This window comes from Zeus faber (genome assembly GCF_960531495.2).
Source record: "Zeus faber genome assembly, chromosome: 11".
NCBI classification, from domain to species: Eukaryota; Metazoa; Chordata; class Actinopteri; order Zeiformes; family Zeidae; genus Zeus; species Zeus faber.
Genome location: NC_137205.1, coordinates 26,990,631 through 27,009,964, shown reverse-complemented (window position 1 = coordinate 27,009,964; position 19,334 = coordinate 26,990,631). Strand labels below are relative to the sequence as shown.

Sequence of the window (19,334 nt, the reverse complement as noted above, 5' to 3'; positions counted from 1 at the left end):
TCAGGAGCCGGTCCCACTCAGGCCCTTGAGGTTCACAGTTATCGCCGTCCCAGTTGTTGCTTTGTTTTGTTGTTGTTGTTGTTGTTGTTGGTAAACGTCTCGCTCGCGGCTCATAGAAACAAGCAGGGAAAACCAGGAGAGCGCTGCTACAGATTCCAACCGTGTGACGGTTGGAATCTGTACCACATTTACATCACATTTATCTGAAATTTGTCTGAAAGTGGAATTGTCATAGATGTTTAATCATTTGAAGGCAGATTCTTGTGGGTGGATGGGGTGAATGAGGGTGGATGTTAGAGGAACATAATGCATATGGTGGGTGTAGTGGACGTGAGTGGATATGGTGGTAGATGTGGACGTGGGCGGATGTGAATATGGGTGAATGTAGGTGGATATGGGTGAATGTAGGTGCATTACGAGTCGAGGTCAGCGGATTTGGGTGGATGTGAGGCGACGTGAGTGGATGTGGGTGGATGTGAGGAAATGCGGTGGACGCGGTTGGACGTCTCACCTTGTCTCCTCTGGCAGACGAAGGCGTGCTTCTCCAGTTCGCAGGCGCGTGAAGCCCACATCCCGGTGTTCTTCTCCGGGTTCCCATGGATCAACACCACACAGTTTCCCTGCGAGGCGCGACAAACAACATGGGGATGACCATCGACGGAACGCAACCGCGACTGACAAAACGATGCACGAAATCTCTCCGCCTGGCTCGGCCCCGGAGACGTGCGGCGAGTACCAGGTTCTTGTTGTGAAGCGGCCCGCTGTTGTCCAGCGGTTCCCCAGGAGCCCAGTTGGTGTAGCTGAGCAGGCCTGGCTGCGCCCACTGGAAGTGGCCTTTGGAGTCTGACGTCAGCCCCACCCACAGGTCCACACTGACATTGTACAGCAGAGTGGTGACGAAGGCTGTTGGGGAGAAAGAAGGAAAAATGTTATTAATGCGTGCGCGCGCGTGTGCACATGTGTGTGTGTGTGTGTGTGTGTGTGTGTGTGTGTGTGTGTGTGTGTGTGTGTGTGTGCTTGATGGCATGTGTGTGTATTTGTGGGCAGAGTACCTATTTTAAGTACCTTGCTCCAAATGATTTGGTATTACCGCTAGCACGCCTCCCTTCATCTCACAAATCAGCTTCGCTGCCGACCAGGTCGCCCTGTTCGCCACCTCGCGGCCGAACACACGGAAGCACTGCGGAGAGCACGGGAGCGCGATCCCTCGTAAATCGAATTCAACGCAGCAAATCCAACTAGTCTCTCTCTCCGCCCGGGACACCCCCCAACGAATCCCAAACCGTCTGCGCGCCCTTTCATTCTCTGCAGAGTCCTACCTTATGCTGGTAGGAGGCCCAGCCCTCCGGGCACCCCGAGGGGGGCAGAGGGGAGGCGGGGGTGGGGGGGGCGGTCCCGGTGACGTTCACTCGCTTGCAGATGTAGGGCAGGTCCGAGTGGCACTTCTGATCCGCCCACTCCGCTGAGGGTGGAAGGAGTTAGAAACAACAGGGATGAAGGCGCTGGGGAGCCAGGGGACGGCCTGCCGGGACCGCCCGGGCCGTGGAAAGCGGCTGTGAGCGACACGCCGGGCCTCGCCGTACCTTTGCTGACCGACATGTGGACGCACTTGCGGTCCCGGCTGAGCGGGTGCGGCCGCCCCAGCGCCCAGGAGATGTAGTTGAGCACGGAGCGGTCGGACCAGCGGAAACGGCCGTCGTTTTCGTAGGTGTGGAGGCCCAACCACCAGTTGTCGCCTTCAGCCCTGGACATCTGCGGGCGAGAAGGGCCAACGAGTGTTTATTCATACAAACCTTAACCTTGTCGATCCGCTCATTCCAGCCTAATAGAAAACAAGTGGAGGCTAACTCTTCCGTCGAACCTGCTGCTGTTGGTAGGTTGGCCGCTTGTTTGGACAAATGTCTGTGGCTCTATTTGACGACTTTCAGAGAGAAAAGACTCTACTACGGTCTCGCAAACGTGTTTCTCCCTTCGCGGTCAATGGTTAGCTGCTGCGTGTTCCTGCTGTTTCACATCAAATGTTTTCCAGCACGAGGAAGGGTCAAACCGTTTTTGTCACCGCACCGTATGTGTCATCAAATATGAACTCAATGACAGTATTTCGCTGCACATAGAACCTTGTGTTGCGCAAGGAAAAACATATTTTTTGTGATTTGTGACTTTCTAAAGACTTTTTTTTTTATATTTGTTTTCTCCGATTTTTGGCCGCCGGCAGATGTCGAGTTTCTTGAATTGACCACACAAAAACATAATTCAGACTTAGTTTAGCTGAGCTGAGTTTGTGCTGAAAACAATGTGCCCATTCATTAGCGGTAAGACCGTTTATTTAGCTGCTCAAGGTTGGAGAACCTTGGAAGCAGGCCTGAACGATTAATCAAATTCAAACCGCAAAGCGCAATTAAATAGAATGCAATTTTCAAATCACAAAGGCTGCAATTTAAAAAATAATAATTATAATAAATAAACAAACAAACAAATAAACAAATAAATTTGATATATATATATATATATATATATATATATATATATATATATTAAAAAAAAAATATATATATATATACACACTACTCACAAAAAGTTAGGGATATTCGACTTTCGGGTGAAATTCCAGGATGAACCTAAAATGCACTATAACCTTTACAGGTGAACTTAATTTGACCTTCTCTAAACTTTTGAATGCACATGTCCAACTGTTCAATGTTTCAGTACTTTTTGCACAACTTGCTGTTCTCTAACAAGGAGCTGAACGGCAAAATTCACAACAGGTGTTTGATCCATGAATCGACCAATACATTTCCTGGTTCAGTTAGAATTGGTATTTAAACAGTCCTCTTCATCATGCTGTTCACATTCTGACATCATGAGACCAAGACGACGCCTAACAATTGATCAACAGTACCTCGCCATAGTGAGGCTTCAAACAGGATGTTCTCAGAGGGAAGTGGCCACTGAGCTTAGAGCATCACAGAGTGTCATCAGCAGGTTGCAACAGAGATACAGAGACTGGAAGAGTCACAGAAAAGCATAGAAGTGGACGTCCTTTGGCCACATCCCACACTGATGAGCGCTTCATGGTGAACAGGATGATGATGCCACTCAACTCCAGGCACATTTAAGGGAGGTGAGAGGCACCCAAGTGTCACGTCAGACCATTCAAAACCGTTGACATCAGCGTGGTCTGCGTGCTAGACGACCTGCAAGGGTACCTGACCAACGACGTTAGAGATGTCAAGGAGAGCGCTATGCATCAGCCACTGTTGTCACCAGACGAGCCTTTGGTGGTGGGGGTGTTACAGTGTGGGCAGGTGTGTCTAGTCAATACAGAACTGCCCTACACTTTGTGACTGGTACAGTGACAAGCCCATACTACCTGAATAACATCATTAATCCAGTCATTGTGCCCCTGCATGAACAACACAGGCCTCATTTCATCTTCATGGACGACAATGCTCCAGCTCCTCCTCCAGGCCTCAACAGACAATAAGTCGACTTGTGAGCAGCATGAGACGTCGTTGTCAAGCTGTAATTGATGCTCAAGGGCACATGACAAGTTATTGTGACACTGACATTTTTTGTTGTGGTAAACCCACCACTGTTGTTGGCTTTTGTTTCAATCAATGGTTTGAGATGAGGAAATCACCGTTGCATGCTTCTACTTAAATGCCCTACTTTCATGATATAATATCACTGTAGCGTGAACTTTTTACATTTTCCATAAATTTCACCTGAAAGCCAAATATCCCTAACTTTTTGTGAGGTGTGTGTGTATATATATATATATATATATATATATATATATATATATATATATATATATATATATATATAATGTTACACAATCTAACCAATAGGGCTGTTCGAGGCCGGCTCTTTCTAGAGGCAGAGATAGGCGGCCGCCTAGCGCGCCATCCCATGGGGGCTTATTTTATTTTACGTCTCTTCATGGAACAAAACAAGTGCGTATGGAACGAAACCGTTTGCAATGCGAACACTTTCTATCTTTTATCACCCCCCCCCACATAGCGATGGTTTTAAACCAGCCTCCGTGCTGCCCCCCCCCCGGTGAGACTCGGCTCTCCAGCCCGGGCCGCGGTGCGCTGCCGCTGGCAGGGCCCGGAACACCTGCAGAGCTCGGACGGAGCCTCTTCCAGAATAATGCGTCTGTTTGGTATTTTTATTTTTTTTACCTTTTTCGAATTAATGAGCACAGAGCTGTCCCTGAGCACACAGAGCGGCGCTCCGTGCCTGTGGACTTAGGCACGCAACATTTTTATAAATAATAATACATTTTCCGCCGAAACACTGCATATTTTTCGAATGTAGATTTTCAGATTCAAACAATAACGAGGCTTGAAGTTAAATCCACGAGTCAACATTCTGTTGTGATTAAAGGCTTTTCTTTTTTTACAGTTCACTAGTTTAATAAAGATATGTTATTCATATCAGTTCATGCATCAATTCATCTAATTTCATCACGACACGTAGGCCTGGCCTGCAGGAAAGAGCAGTTTATATGTTGACTGTGTCCAATGTTGTGTTGTTCATACTATAGAATGATGTATTGCTTGTTTTTAGCAAATAATACAGAAGAGAAAATACTAGAAAACGAACTAATCTTGCAATCAGATTGTTTTCCCAAATGGTTCAGCCCTAGTTGGAAAACAGATCACAGCAGCAGTACTGTATTTATTTATTCTGGTCGTGGCATTGGACTTGTTTGGCGGGGGGGGGGTTGAGCACCTTGCGCAAAGTGCTGGCCAGGAAGGTCTCCTCCTCAGCTGAGTGGACGGAGGCCAGGGAGGCATGGAACCAGGAGCAGATCCGCTGGGCCTGGTCCCAGGTGGTCCGGTGGTCAAAGAACTTGTACTCGGCCTCCTGGAAGCCCACCCACTCCGGGGAGCTGGAGCCTAACAGGTGACACGGCAGCGGTTAGCCCGGATAGAGACCCCCCCCCCAGAGGTTGCACCGGAGAAGGGAGCGAAAACAGGCTTTCCCTCAGGAAACTGACCTTCAGATGCGTCTGGTTCACTCTCCACCGTCCCTGAAAACATAAACAGCACATGAGCACGTGTCCATGAAAAACACAATCGGCACGTGAGACAGCGCTGGGAAGTATTTAGGCCCTTTAGGGTAATCTGAAATAGGCCTTGAGACCCAATCTCCTCGCCCTTCAAATAAAACCCACCCGTGTTTCAAAGCTTGTAATGTGAGGAAAGTTCGCCCGATAGACACCTCTGATCGTCGCCAAATGTGGAATAAATGTAAAGCTGTGGCCCTGCGCAGGCCTGTGCTGGCGTCGCTGCTTTACCTCTGGGGATTTTGCAGATCCACTGCAGCTCGGAGTCGCAGTGCATCGCCAGCCACTTCATGGTTCCGAGGTCGGCCGCGGCGCACTGACGGATGTTGTAGTGGTAGCGGCCAAAGTTCTGGTATGTGTACTGCGTGAGCGTATTGGGGAAAAAACACCGGGGGGCGTACGTCATGTCTGATGTTTACGTCAAGATTACATAACATGACACTTTGTTTATACCTGGCAGGTTCAACGGAGGTTCCGGACCGTCTATATATTTACTGAAAAAAATCGCATCAATTGCAATTTTGCTGCAGACCCTGTGTAATTCCTTCACCGACCTCTAGGGGGGTTGCGGACCCCAGTTTGCGAAACCCCCCTCCGAACTATAAAACCACGTCTTCATCTTCGTCGGACATCTGCCTGGTGACTCACCGCCAGCCCGTCGCTCCACTTCCAGCTGCCGTTGTCCATTGGGTTCCTGCGGTTCAGGCCGATCCAGAACCAGTGCTGCTCGTCTTCCGTGTCCCTGCAGACCACACCTACGTCAGTGTATCATCATCATCATCATCATCATCATCATCATCATCATCATCATCATCATCATCATTAAAAAGCAGACCCAGCCCCAGACCCATTCAGTTCCTGTTGGGTCCAGTTGAAGCCAGGTTTGGTTGGTCTGAGTCTCCCAAATCAGACTTGTTGCACTTTCTGAAAAACCCTTTCAGAATAGTAGCGCTGGGATGCCAGATTAGGTTGGTTGCAGCTGGCGCTCCTCACGGCAGCGTTTTACCGCCAGACCATCGCATGCCGGGAGCCGCTTTCAGCCAATCAGGTCCCGGTATTGTGAGCCCATCACATTCAACTTTGTTTGGAAGGAGCAATCCTGGAAAATTGACGATCTGCTGCAGGGGCAGACGGGTAGTTCTCTGTCGCTACCATATTGTACCTCACTGTCGCTGTTACCGTGTCTACGTCAACGTGTCCGTCACGCATCCACCGTGACACCCACCCGAAGGCCTCGCGCAGGACCTGCTGGACGAAGTCCTCCTCCTTCGGGCCGCCGATGCTCAGCAGGTTGGCTCCGTATCCCTGGCAGAACAGATGAGCCTGCAGCCAGGTCAGCTTCTGCTCCGTCTGGAACGAGTCGAACACCTACACCACGGGGACATTGTCGTCAAAATCCGAAACACATCGTGCTTCCCATGTTTATGTTGGTGCACATCGTCGTCATGCCATATGAAAGAAAAATCAATAAATATACATTGTATATAAAAAACAAGAAGAGTAATCCAGGTAAAAGATAAACTATTAAATCAATAAATATAAATAAAAAAAGATAAATAAGTTAATACAAAATTAAAAATATATAAATAAAATACATAAATAATGAAAATATGATTAAATAGCGAAACAAGAAAGAAAAAGAAAGGAAAATACAATTAAATTTTAAAAATAAATAAATTAATTAATAATAATAATAATAAGTGGCGTTTGCAGACCCTGTAGCAGTAGCGCAGCTCGCTGGAGCTCTTCCAGCGCGGGGGGCAGGACCCGCTCTGGCTGGGCGTGGGCATTGGGGCGGGGGGCTCGGGGCTCAGAGACGAGTCCTGGTTCTGGCGACAGATGAACTTGGCGCGCGACGACACACAGTCCCTCACCTCCCACAGGCCCGTCGCCGAGCCCGTCGCCATGGAGACGCAGCCGCCGCCGGCAACTGTAGGGAGGGGGCAGAGAGACAGAGGGGTCATGGCTGGTAGATGGGGAAGGAGGCGGACATTTTGTTTGTTAAATAGTCAATGTAATCAATACACACACAAAACACCCTTTTACAGTAACTAGCCAGTAATTACGATTAATTTAGTAAGGGAATTATTTTGTTGTTGTATGTATGTATGTATATATATATATATATATATATATATATATATATGTAGTTATTACCACAATGAACACTTATTTCGGCTTATTTGCTTTTTAAAACTAGTAAAAGCACAACTACTGCCCTGCTGCGCGCGCGCGCACGCACACACACACACACACACACACACACACACACACACCTGGCTGGTCTCTGTTCCAGTTGGTGTAGGACACCTCGTCCCTGCTGAGCCAGTGGAAGACCCCGGGGCTGCCCTGGTCGTGGAGGCCGATCCAGAAGGACTCGCCAGAGCGGCCGAACACCAGACTGTTGGCGAACGCCTGCTCGAACCTGAAGGAAGAAGGAAACCACGTGGTGGAGACAGGGAGCGAGGCGGGGTGCAGGGGGGTCGCCGAGAAGCTTGTGTCGAAATGCAGTTCAGCCTCGTCCATTCATCGTCCAAAGGTCATGAGTCAACGTTGTGATGACCGGGGTTAATTTTATACAGGGAGCTGATCAGGGGATCCACCTCTGCTCAGCCTCTACTTCTACTCAACTCTCCATCTACTCTACCTACCCTCTACCTCAACTTCCATTCTGCTCTATCCCATCATTACTCTCTCTCTACCACTTCTCTACCCTGATCCACCGCTAGTCTACCTCTTCTCATCACATCTCTACCCTACCTCTAACCTACTTAACAATACTCTACCTCTACTCAAGCTCTAGTCAACGTCTACTCTACCAACCCTCAACTCTATATACTCTATCAATTTTCTACCCTACCTCTACTCCACTCTACAATATTAGAACTCCCTCTACACTTCTCTACCTCCCTCTACCCTACCTCTACTCTACCTCTTGTCTACCACTTCTTGACTAAACCTCTACTCTACCCTCTATTCAATCTCCCTCTAGCTCCAAAAACTCTACTCTACCTCCACTCTACCTCTTCCTCTACTCTACCTCCGCTCCACCTCCACCGCTACTCCACCTCTACTCTACCAGTCCTCTGTAGGGAACTGATGAGGGAGCCCATGGTGTTCGTCAATATCGTGATGAAATATATGACATGCTTAGATTGTTAAATTTGTCGTAATAGTGATGATATACGATTCTATGCGTTACTTGACATCTAATTGTTCTGTTTTCATGGACGTCAACGTGTGACGGTGGTCTTGCTGACGGTTACCTGTTGGTGATGGTGATGAGCGCCGCCCCGCTGTCCTCGCAGGCCTTCCTGGCTTCCTGGTAGCTGAGCTGGTCCTCAGCGACCCAGAAACAGGCCGGACTGTGCCACTTCCAGCCCTGCAGGACACACAGCAGGGCGTTGGCGTGTGTGTGCGCGAGGGTGTGTGTGTGTGTGTGGGTGTGTGCGAGTGTGTGTGTGCGTGCGTGCGTGCGTGCGTGCGTGCGGGTGTGCTGGTCTGGATTAAATGGATGGATTGCAACGGGCGGACATCTCGTTTGTTTGTGTTTCGATTGTTCAGGCTGTCTTTAAGCTGCCTATACAATGAAATAAGTCATTTTACGGTTAAGTTAAGTTAAGTTAAGTTCACAGTCGGTGTTCCCAGCCCATATCTGGGCCTCCATGTGACATTTTGTGTGTGTGTGTGGGTGTGCGCACGTGTGCGTGTGTGTGTATAAAATTATCATTTCAGATGGGTTTCTGAGGAACGCCATTTTGCACAAAAGAACAAAGATGTGACGGACTGAGATATCGTGCAGTTGCGGTAGAAAATGTTGAATGTCCCAAGGGGGGAACAACTGTGTGTCTCACCACAATAGAGAAGGTATTGGGGCTGGATAATGACATTACCATGTAACATCATAATGACAAAAACATATAACATCTATTGATTTCCAGCATGTTGCAACATTTCTAAATGCTTGATTTTTTTTTATATGGTGGTGACCTTATGTCCCTGTTTTTTCTGTCCCTCGGCCGTCCACCTCAGTTAAAAATGCTAAATCATCTCTCTCTCTCTCTCTCTCTCTCTCTCTCTCTCTCTCTCTCTCTCTCTCTCTCTCTCTCTCTCTCTCTCTCTCTCTCTCTCTCTCTCTCTCTCTCTCTCTCTCTCTCTCTCTCTCTCTCTCTCTCTCTCTCTCTCTCTCTCTCTCTCTCTCTCTCTCTCTCTCTCTCTCTCTCTCTCTAGGCGTGCAGCCGGGAGGTCACCGGGGGTAAGAGGACCGTGCACCAGCCTCGTGCACACTCTTGTGTGAGTAAGCCAGACCTCAGGCTGTTGCACGATCGTGTTTTGGCAGCGGAATGGAAACCTCAAAGGAATCCAGCTGCTCCGTCGAATCCTAGTATCTACGCTTTATACAGTAAATCACACTCCTACACTACCACCACGCACGCACGCACACACGCACGCACACACACACACACACACATGCACACACACACTCATCCTCTGAGCCATATTCATGAAGTCAAATATGACATTTTGGACCGAAAACCTACATCACATGACAATCTTTTGCAGACAACAAAAGTCTCATATCAAGATAAAGATATAATATACAGCCAAGATCAGCATCCCATAAGGGGTTTGGGCTTTAAAATTCCAGTCAGTCAGTGAAACTCACAGCAAACTAAACAAAGAGTTTGTCCATTCACAGTCCATTGTTTGATTCAACAGCTGGGAAGCGGCGCCACCACTTTGTCCAAATCGAAAAAGAAAACAACTGTGTTTAGCAAGTCTGCACGGTTCATGAAAAATGCGGATCCTTCTCGTCCCACAACCACGCCCCCTCATCACCAGTTAACCCTTTGTATGACTTAGAACTTAAACTAAAAAAAAAGTTCCTCATTTAATTTGACGAAATTACAGAATTGGCATCGTTTTACCCAGTACGATTGTTGAAGGTGTATTTTGTCAACGCTCCCCGAAAAATCGAACAGCCAAAAAAAGACAACACTCGATTTGACAGATGTTTTATTTTTCTCTCTCTCTTTATCGATAAGACCGTTTGTTTGACTTTTAACTGGAAAAGTAAAGAGTGAAACACGTAATGCATGAAGTGACAATGCGCAGGTCGCTGCCGGGCGGAAGGTGTCGGGTAGAAGCATCTTCAGGTCTCAAACAGAGAGAATTATGGAGCGTAGAATTACAGCAGATGGATCCAGCAGATGTGACTCCTTCGCCACATGGATAAATGGGGCGTTCAAGTAAAAGCTCGTTCGTTGTTCTGTCGTGCTAAATGGCGGATTTTAAATTTTAACGCATTAACACGAATGATTCCGCGTTAATGCCGACGAGTTCAAGCGTTGCAGAGATTTTGTCATATGAATTTGAGGGAAAAATCTTGCTTGGCACAAAATATTTAGCCAGAAATCCAAATATATCTGAATTTATAATAAATTCAATAACACATTTTCCTGTCTTCGAAATGTAAAAATTCACAAATCCTTTTTGTTTGTTTTTATGTCAACAAGTGACAGTGTCGAAGAGAATGTATAAATTTTCTCCGATTTGGCTGCTGGCTTTGGCTGAGTTTTTTTAATTGACGGAATTTTAAATAAGATTTAGAGCTGAGTTTGTGCTGAAAAATAATGTTTTCCTGTATTAGAGATTAGATTTTGGCCCAAAAAAAAATGGAAAAAAAAAGACCCACGACTCCTGACGGGAGAACAGTTCTTGGGCAAAAGGTTTCTAGAATATCTGGGTTTTTCGGTGCGAGGGACCTTTTGGGAAATCGGATGTATGAAAGAGGGGGAAAAGGGAGCGAAAGACGATAAAAAGTAAGGAGAGTGGAACTCCCTACTTTCTTGCAGTCCTTGTGCTGGCCCGTCCCGTCGCTCTTGGTCCCGGGTTTCTTGCAGATGGACGGCAGCGTCAGGTTACAGGGGCTGTCGTTCCAGCGTCCATCCTGCAGACGCAGACAGGGGACGATGACAGCTGCTCAGTGTAAACAAACACAGACTCTGCGTGCGTCAGGCCCCCGCTGCTGCGAGGGTCCCGGGGCCGCCCGCCGCCGGCCGGGGGTCCGGGGTTCCGGGGTTCCGGGGTCGTAACTCACCGCGCCCCAGATGGTCACGCAGTCCTCCTGGGTGTTGCGAAAGTTGTTGGGCTCGTACGGGTGCCAGTAGGTGAAGATGACGGGGGTGTGGTCGGTCCACTGGAAGTCCATCTGCATGTTTGTGTCGTGGAGTCCGATCCAGAGCTCCACGATGTCTGTATGACAGAGACGACATTTTAACCTTACTGGATAAGAATGAAGGCGTAAAACCAGGACAAAGTCAAAAAACAATGATAATAATTGTGGGCCGACAAAAGCAGAAACATGGCTTGAAAATAGTTTTCAAACTTTTTTGGATAGAGCTGGATACGGTCATTCGGGACTTTTAGGATGTCGACACTATCGAGCAACGAAATATTCTGTGGCTTTCAGAAGCAGATTTCTACATCAGAGCGATGCAGCCCAACCTTTCTTCAGGTCGCGTGTGATGAACTCCAGCTCGGGTAAGGTGTGGACGCTGACCAGGTTGGCCTCCATCTTCTGGCAGGTCTTCTGCGCCGTGTCCCAGTCCGTCTTCTCCCAGTTCAGCTTGTAGCAGCCGGCCTGGAAGGCCTGCCATCCCACCTCGCACTCGTACTTCTCATCGTCCGCCCACGAGTCTGAGGAGAAACAAACGGACGGAAATAATTCAACCTGCACAAAAAATAAAAAATGCCGATAGATTTGTGTGAGGTCCACACTCTAAAAGTGTCAATATCAAAAAAGAGGAAAAACAATGAATTGAAGATAAAAACTTGACTTAAGCAAAATCATTGGGCCAATTCGATGTGAATATTTTACTTGATAAGATTTCTCAAAAAATTGTGAGATTGTGAAAAGGGTGTACATGTGACGGTTTATTGTTTCCTTTAAAGTGTTTAATTCCACAAAAATGTGTCGACTAAAAACAAGGAAATGTGTCAACGTGCGAAAAATTCTGTCTCGTGAGTAGAGAGAATCATAAGTCTGCTGTTGTCTTTAAAACGCTGACAAAGCTCCTTATTCCACTTCAGGAAACCCAGAGAATTAACTTTCCTCAAAGGTAAAAAAATAAAGCGAATTCTTCTCGGCCAATTCACATCGAAATAAATAAAGTGAAATTGAGACGCAACTTCGGTTCAAATAGAATAGAGCCAGACCTCCCTGCAGGAGCGCTGAAGCTGCTGCTGTCGGCTATTTTGACTCACCGGTGGTGAAGGGGTCCAGCGTGGCATTGGGTCTCTTCTTGCAGACGTAAGGCAGTGCCTCAGAACATTCCCGGTTCTGCCAACGACCCGACGACTCGGTTGTGATCACGGCACAGTTGTCCTCCTCCGCGTGGCTCGGCTGGTCTGGGACCAAAGGCGAAAGTTAGCCTCGGAGTTTTCGAGGTGTTGGGCTTACACCTTGAAGCGTCCGTGTGAAGATCTCAGGTGACGGAACTCAGGACCTTTAGGTGTCGGTGTGGCAACTTTAAAAATTAAAGACAAACCGAACAGAGCCCCCACCCACATGTGTGCCAGTGGGGCTATGTGGTGTTCAGGACCTCACCCGGTTCCCAGTTGAGATACTTGAGTGGGGAGGAGTCCGCCCACTGCCAGCCTCCGTGTGTGTCCAGGTCGTTGAGGCCGATCCACAGGGCGGCGCTGTATCCGGTGAGCAGACCTGAGACGGAGAACGCTCTTTCAGGTTTTTTGGGGGGGGGGTTTTCGGGGAGATTTTGCGTATGGTTTCTTCTGACAGGTAAAAAAGACTAACGACTGGGGGAGATATGATCATATGGTAATCATCATGTACCCATCATGTACCCATTCAGGCGTTCCTGAATTTAGATTAGGAGTCTTACAAAACCTTGAAGCCGTTCCAAACATTAAAGAGTTGGATTAGTGCCTCGGATCCTTTGATATTTTTTGATCCACTGCTCCTGCTCGGGGTGTCAGGGAGGGCTGGAGTCCCTCCCGGTAGACTGGGAGATTGAACCTTGGGGGTGACATTCAAAGTAACGGTCACCAGTCCAACCTGAGAGCGGCTTAGAGATTCCCACCTGTGTGTGTTTGGAGGAAACACTAGTTCCACGCAGACAGATAACAGCGACAAAATGCAAAACCCGGCTGTATCACCTCGACTTGGGCAGTGGAAGTCACAGGTGAAGGCCTGTGCCCCGGCTCAGCCTTCGTTGGCGTCCACCTAAAAGGCACTGCTGGGATTTGAACCCAGGATCTCCTGTTTACTAGACAGGCGCTTTAACCAACTAAGCCACAGCGCCCCCGGTGCTCACCGTTGATGTAGGTCTGCTCGTGCAGCTTGGTGACGCTCAGCAGGTCCGCCCCCTGCTGCTGGCAGCTGACGCGGGCTTCGTTCCACGACAGCGTGGCCTGGAAGTTAAATTGGTAGCAGCTGTCCGTCAGAGGGTCCGTGTCCCAGAAGGTCTCACAGTTCCTGCCTGGAGAGGGACACGGAGATAGAAGCAAGTTTATCTGTGCAGCGCATTTCATGTGGAAGGACAACTGAAAATGCCTCAAGGGTCAGAGTGCAATTTGGAGCCAGCTGATTTTGAGCGCGTTTCTAGGACTTTGGTTCTTGGGACTCGAGTCCTGCAGGTTTTCTATCCTCTCAGCTTGTTACTGGAATTGGCTCTGAATGTGTCATATACCACACACTACAGACTTTATACTACATACTATATACTTCATACTACATCTGCATACTATCGTCCAGTGTACTTTAGTATTAAAGTTAACACATTGATGTGTTCTCTGACATGCTACATCATCCTATTGACCCTCTCTTCTAGCGCGTTGAGGGTTGATGGCGTCACCGCAGAGAAACTGGCGTCTTGCCCTCGCAATGCATCGTGGGATACCCTCGCCAGTGCGGGGCGCAGTGTTTGCACGCTGCAATATTCCACAGGACCTAAAAGGGGTTTGCACACTAACTCGGTGTATCCGACGTTAGTCTGGACGCCGAGAAGGAAAACCAGCCGGCGGGGACGACTGATTGATTGACGGGATGAGACGGGGGAGAGTAGCAGGATTGCGGGGCACAGGAAGCGGGGGGGGGGGATGTTTGTTGACTCGAGCCGGCGCTGACTCACTCTTGACGGGGCAGAACCCCCACAGCTCGTCCTTGCTGTAGTCGTAGGTGGTGGCGCACCAGAGGTGGCTGTCCTCGCGGCCGATGCTGGTGCAGCTGTGGTACCACTTGCCGTCGTACATGAAGGGCAGGTAGCACGGCCGCCCGTGCGAGTTCCCCTGGATGGTGTAGATCTCTGCGGACGACAACACACGGGCGCAGATTTTGGGGTCAGGGCGCGCGAGCGTGGGGGAGGGGCCCCCGGCGTGACGTCGCAGAGTGAACTCCCCTGAACTGAAACGCCACATCTGGTTCGTCCGCGTCTTGTATAATGAAAACACAAACAGGGGATGAGATTACATTGAAAATACTCGAAACAGAGCGGGGCTCATCCTCCGGACGGCAGAAGGTACTTACTTTCAGTCAACGGCCAGAAGAAATAAACCAAAAAATGACTTGAGTTTTCGGGAACAAAGACGCTGTCGGAAAGCCTAAAAGTTAAACCCGGGTGACGGTTGTGAATTTAAATGTGAGGTTTTTATTTCGGCATCTTCAAAGGATCCGATGCCAAAAGGAACAACCTTTAATTACGTCTAATAGAGGTTGAAGGTACAACTCTGCATTCTACTGGTACAGTAGGGTGTGATCAGGGAGAGAGGGAGGGAGAGGGGAGAATAACGGAGGGAGGGGAAGCAGGGAGAGAGAAAAGGGGACGGAAAGAGGGATACAGAGAGGGAGAGAGAGAAAGAGGGATACAGAGAGGGAGAGAAAGAGGAAAGGGGAGAGAAAGAGAGATGGAGAGCGAGAGAGTGAACGAGGGAGAGAAAGAGAGAGGAGAGGGAGGGAAACAGAGAAAAAGGGGGAGAGAGAGAAAACGAGAGGAGGACATAACGAGGGAGACAGAGACAGAAGTTGGGGGAGAGAGAGGGAGAAAAAAGAGCGGCGGCGAGCGAAATGAGGGAGAGGGAGAGAGGGGGAGGGAAAAAGAGAGAGGGAGTTTGAGTTTTAAGAGAGAAGGTGAGAATGAGGGAGAGAACGCAAGAGGGGAGAGAGAGAGAGAGAGAGAGAGAGGAGGGGAGAACGAGGGAGAGAAAAAGAGAGGGGGGAGAGAAATAATGAGGGAGAGGGAGAGGTGGGGGAGAGTGGAAAAGAGCAAGGAAAAGAGAGGGGAGGAGAGAACAAGGGAGGGAGAGCGGAAAAGAGAGGGAGGAAGAGAAAAAGGGAGGGAGGGCTGTTTCCAAAACACAGCATGGCTCTGCCGAGCTCGTATGGAAAGTAGGGCAGACATCCGCGTCAAACAAGGGAGGAAAGGGAGAAAATGGAGGAAAGGGAGAAAAGGGAGTGTAATGGAAATTACATTGACAAATTATTGAACTGACCCTATGAGCCCATATCTGCTTCACTTACAAATGAGAATATATTGTACTGCTGATAACAGTGGAACAATTCCCTCGTCACCAAAAGGAGAAGTCGCCTTTCACACTCTGACTTTCCGCAACCCACCAGACAGTTGTGACAGGATACCAGGCAACGTGCAAGGACAGGCAACAGGCATTGGCTGTTTGATGGTGGCATTGGCTGGAGGGGGCGAACCAGCCATTTGTAGTCTGGACTGACCACAAGAATCTGGCCTACATTCAGTCAGCAAAGCGGGTTAACTCCTGCAGGCCAGGTGGGCCCTATTCTTTGGCGTTCCAATTTCTCCCTGTCCTATCGTCCAGGCTCCCGGAATACCAAGCCTGATGCCCTCTCCTGCTTATTTGCGGTGGAGGAGAGCAGCTTGGACTCGGACCCTATCCTGCCACCCTGATGTGGGCGGTAGAGTCTCTGGTGACCTGGGCCCAGGAACATCAGCCCGACCCAGGTACCAGACCTCCCAACTGTCTGTTTGTCCCAGATTCTGTGCGTCCCCAGGTGCTCCAGTGGGCCCACTCATCCCGCCTCACCTGCCACCATGGGATCACCCGTACGTTGGCCTTTGTCTGTCAACGCTTCTGATGGCCTACCCTGGTCCCGGGCCTTCATCACAGCCTGCTCCACCTGCGCCCAGAACAAGACCTCCACCCGACCCCACTCCAGTCTCTTCCGTCCCCTACCCATCCCCGGTCACCTGTGGTACAACATCGCCCTGGACTTCGTCATTGGCCTCCGCCGTCCAGTGGCAACACAACTGTCCTCACCGTGGTAGACCGAAGGCCGCCCACTTCATCGCCCTGTGCCAGCTGTCATTGGCAAAGGTATTCCGCCTCCATGGTATCCCCGCGGACATCTCAGACAGGAGGCCACAGTTCATCTCCCAGGTGTGGTGTGCCTTCTGCTCTGCCCTGGGAGCCAAGGTCAGTCTGTCGTCTGGTTTTCACCCCAAGACCAACGGCCAGACAGAGCGGGCTAACCAAGAGATGGAGGCCATGCTCTGCTGTGTCACAGCCGTCAACCCCTCCTCCTGGAACGCGTGTGAGTATGCGCATAACACCCTCATCAATGCATCCACCAGAGTCTCCCCGTTTCTCTGCTCCTTAGGCTTCCAGCCCCCTCTGTTCCCGTCCCAGAAACAGAGGGGGCTGTAACTTTGGGAAACTGGCTCAAGTCAGTTTCCCAAAATTTACCCAAGTTTAGATGCCCCGCTGGCTGCAGTGCTGATCCCGCCGGTCCCTATGCACTCTGCCGCTGTATCCGCCATTGATGACCACACCACCGTCCCCGGCCCTGTCCTATAACACTTATGTCGCTCCCTACAGTGCGTGTTGACAGAAGCTGAAGAGGTGCTCCTGGCCTCGGTGCCAGAGCACCTCTGGGCTCAGGACTCTAATGGCTCAAGCTACCCCACTACAGGTACAGCCAAAATATTCATTCAGGCCATACAAAGAGCAAAATCCTGCAAAAATGGGAGGCTGAGATCAGCATTCACCCCTTTTTGACCTGCTGTTAGAAAGAGGAATTGAGATACCAGGCCCCACTTCCCCATGTAATACATCCATACTCCCAGTCCTCAAGGCGGATGGGGTGAATTGGCGTTCTGTATAGGGTGGTGAACAATGTTGTTCATTGCCGCACCCCAGTGGTTCCTAATCCCACTACCATACTGGCCAAAGTACCCGTTGATGCAAAGGTGTTTACTATGATGGATTTGGCAAACGCGTTCTTAAGTATACCGGTGGAAGAGACGTCTCAGCAGTGGTTTGCGTTCACATTTAAAGGTAAACATTACACCTGGACCCACTATCCCCAGCGGTACGGGGAGTCCCCCGCAGTATTCAGTGCGGCACTAGGCGCAAACCTTGATGGTTTCACGAGAGAGAAGGACGGGTTTATGTCAGCGGTACTTATGCAACCCAATGGAGATCAATTAAGGCTGGTGGCTTATACACTCAATGAATAGATGCAGTAGCACAACCTCTGCCTGCCTGTATGGGCTCTGTTTCCGCTACAGCAGCAGCGGTCACAGCATCCGCTAGCCTTGTGGCTTACGGCCCTCTGCGGCTATTAGTTCCACATGCGGTAGCAACCATACTACTTTAACAAAAAAACAGCCCACCTCCACCCAGCCAGAGCGCTCTACTATTCTTACATAATTTCACTTCCTCATATCACCCTTGAACGATACTGTGTTAAATCCAGCCATCCTCCTGCCTACAGAGGAGGACGGGAACCACATCACTTTGCAACGGTGATATCAGAACAGACAAGGCCCCGGCCAGACTTACTAGAATCACACCTCCCCAACAGTGATCATATCTGGTAAGTGGATGGCTCGGCCTCCCGAAACCCAGACACGAGGAAGGTGGAAGTAGGCTATGCAATGGTCCATGATAATGGCTTGCTCGAATCAAACCCACCCCCATTTCACTTCTCTGCCCAACAGGCAGAACTGTATGCCCTGACACGAGCCTTCACCATGGAGGCAGGACATTCTCTTACTGTCTACACCGACAGCCGATACGCTTTTGGGGTCGCTCACGACTTCGGTGCCCTGTGGAGGTTAAGGGGCTTTTTGCAATCAGACGGTAACCCAATAATAAACAAAGAACAGGTCAAAGCTCTTCTGGAAGCCATCGCTTTGCCGACCCGATTGGCCATGTGCAAATCCACGGCACACACCAGAACCACTGATACAATTGCCCAAGGGAATGGCCAGGCAGACAAGGCGGCAAAACATGCAACATAAAAAAAGCAAACACGTACACTGCCGGCGCCAGCCGTAGAAACTACCCCATCGTGGGAAAACCTCAAAGAATTCCAACAGAACACAGGGAAAGAAGAGCGAGCCACATGGAAGATAAATGGCGCCCTGGTAAATGGGATATAGGAGTTTACCAACAGCGAAATAGCCATTGGTGATGGGGTGGATTCGTCCTGTGCAGAGACTTGATTTAAATACAACAATTTAAAATCAATCAAGTGGTTTTCAAACCGTGGCTCACAGCCCATGGGCAAGGCGCAAGGTGGGGAGACGCCTGACATGGTTTACGATATGAATTACATCAGACCCACAAAAGTAGATTAAACGGAAACGCAAAATATAATGGTAAAAAAATTGATTGAAAATGTAATTTCTTTTACATTTTTTTACAATTTAAAGTTGTAATCCGTAAGATCATTTTGTTTAAAAATCACCTATTTGGTCATCTCATTAGCTCGCATTTTATAAGAAACAGCCTTTCAATACATTTGGTTTATGCATGTGCTCCTCTATATGCTTTTTACATTCACTGGTGGCAGGGTCCGCCACGGGAAAGAAGTGAAAGACAGCCACAGTAAATTGATAAAGCAGCATCGACAACCCTAACCCTAACCTTAACCCTTACCCAACAACCCGGTCCCAAACTTTTTTGTGCACATGGTCACAAAAATGAACCTATTGAATCGCACCCCGGAGCACGATTGTCCCACTTTTTTCGTGCAACACTAAACAAGATTCAAACCGATTCATTTGAAATGGGAGATTTTAGGCGCAGATACGTACACTAAAACGAAGACAAACCTGACAAAAGTATACCACCGGGGGGGGGGGGGGGGGGGGGGGGTGGCGGGATGTATAAAAATTTTAAATGCATGGGTTTAAATTTCGTTCTGATTATCATAAAATAAAAGCTGGATAGTGGTTTGGCTTTTCTCTGAATGGTCTAT

At 49.0% G+C, this 19,334-nt stretch overlaps 1 protein-coding gene across 1 annotated transcript in view; it reads right to left on the bottom strand.

Moving 5' to 3' along the window:
* Window positions 1–19,334, bottom strand: part of mrc2 (mannose receptor, C-type 2) — a gene marked incomplete at its 5' end in the record, with an annotated part of 35,059 nt that overhangs the window by 4,099 nt on the left and 11,626 nt on the right. Inside the window, 20 exons of the mRNA XM_080010098.1 lie at window positions 512–620; window positions 737–903; window positions 1,066–1,180; window positions 1,320–1,462; window positions 1,584–1,752; window positions 4,741–4,907; window positions 5,009–5,041; window positions 5,309–5,438; window positions 5,726–5,819; window positions 6,303–6,445; window positions 6,793–7,007; window positions 7,348–7,502; window positions 8,344–8,459; window positions 10,923–11,027; window positions 11,178–11,332; window positions 11,585–11,776; window positions 12,344–12,487; window positions 12,687–12,800; window positions 13,414–13,578; window positions 14,230–14,403. Coding sequence (XP_079866224.1) covers window positions 512–620; window positions 737–903; window positions 1,066–1,180; window positions 1,320–1,462; window positions 1,584–1,752; window positions 4,741–4,907; window positions 5,009–5,041; window positions 5,309–5,438; window positions 5,726–5,819; window positions 6,303–6,445; window positions 6,793–7,007; window positions 7,348–7,502; window positions 8,344–8,459; window positions 10,923–11,027; window positions 11,178–11,332; window positions 11,585–11,776; window positions 12,344–12,487; window positions 12,687–12,800; window positions 13,414–13,578; window positions 14,230–14,403 — 2,805 coding nt within the window. The remainder of the gene's footprint in view (window positions 1–511; window positions 621–736; window positions 904–1,065; window positions 1,181–1,319; window positions 1,463–1,583; window positions 1,753–4,740; window positions 4,908–5,008; window positions 5,042–5,308; window positions 5,439–5,725; window positions 5,820–6,302; window positions 6,446–6,792; window positions 7,008–7,347; window positions 7,503–8,343; window positions 8,460–10,922; window positions 11,028–11,177; window positions 11,333–11,584; window positions 11,777–12,343; window positions 12,488–12,686; window positions 12,801–13,413; window positions 13,579–14,229; window positions 14,404–19,334) is intronic.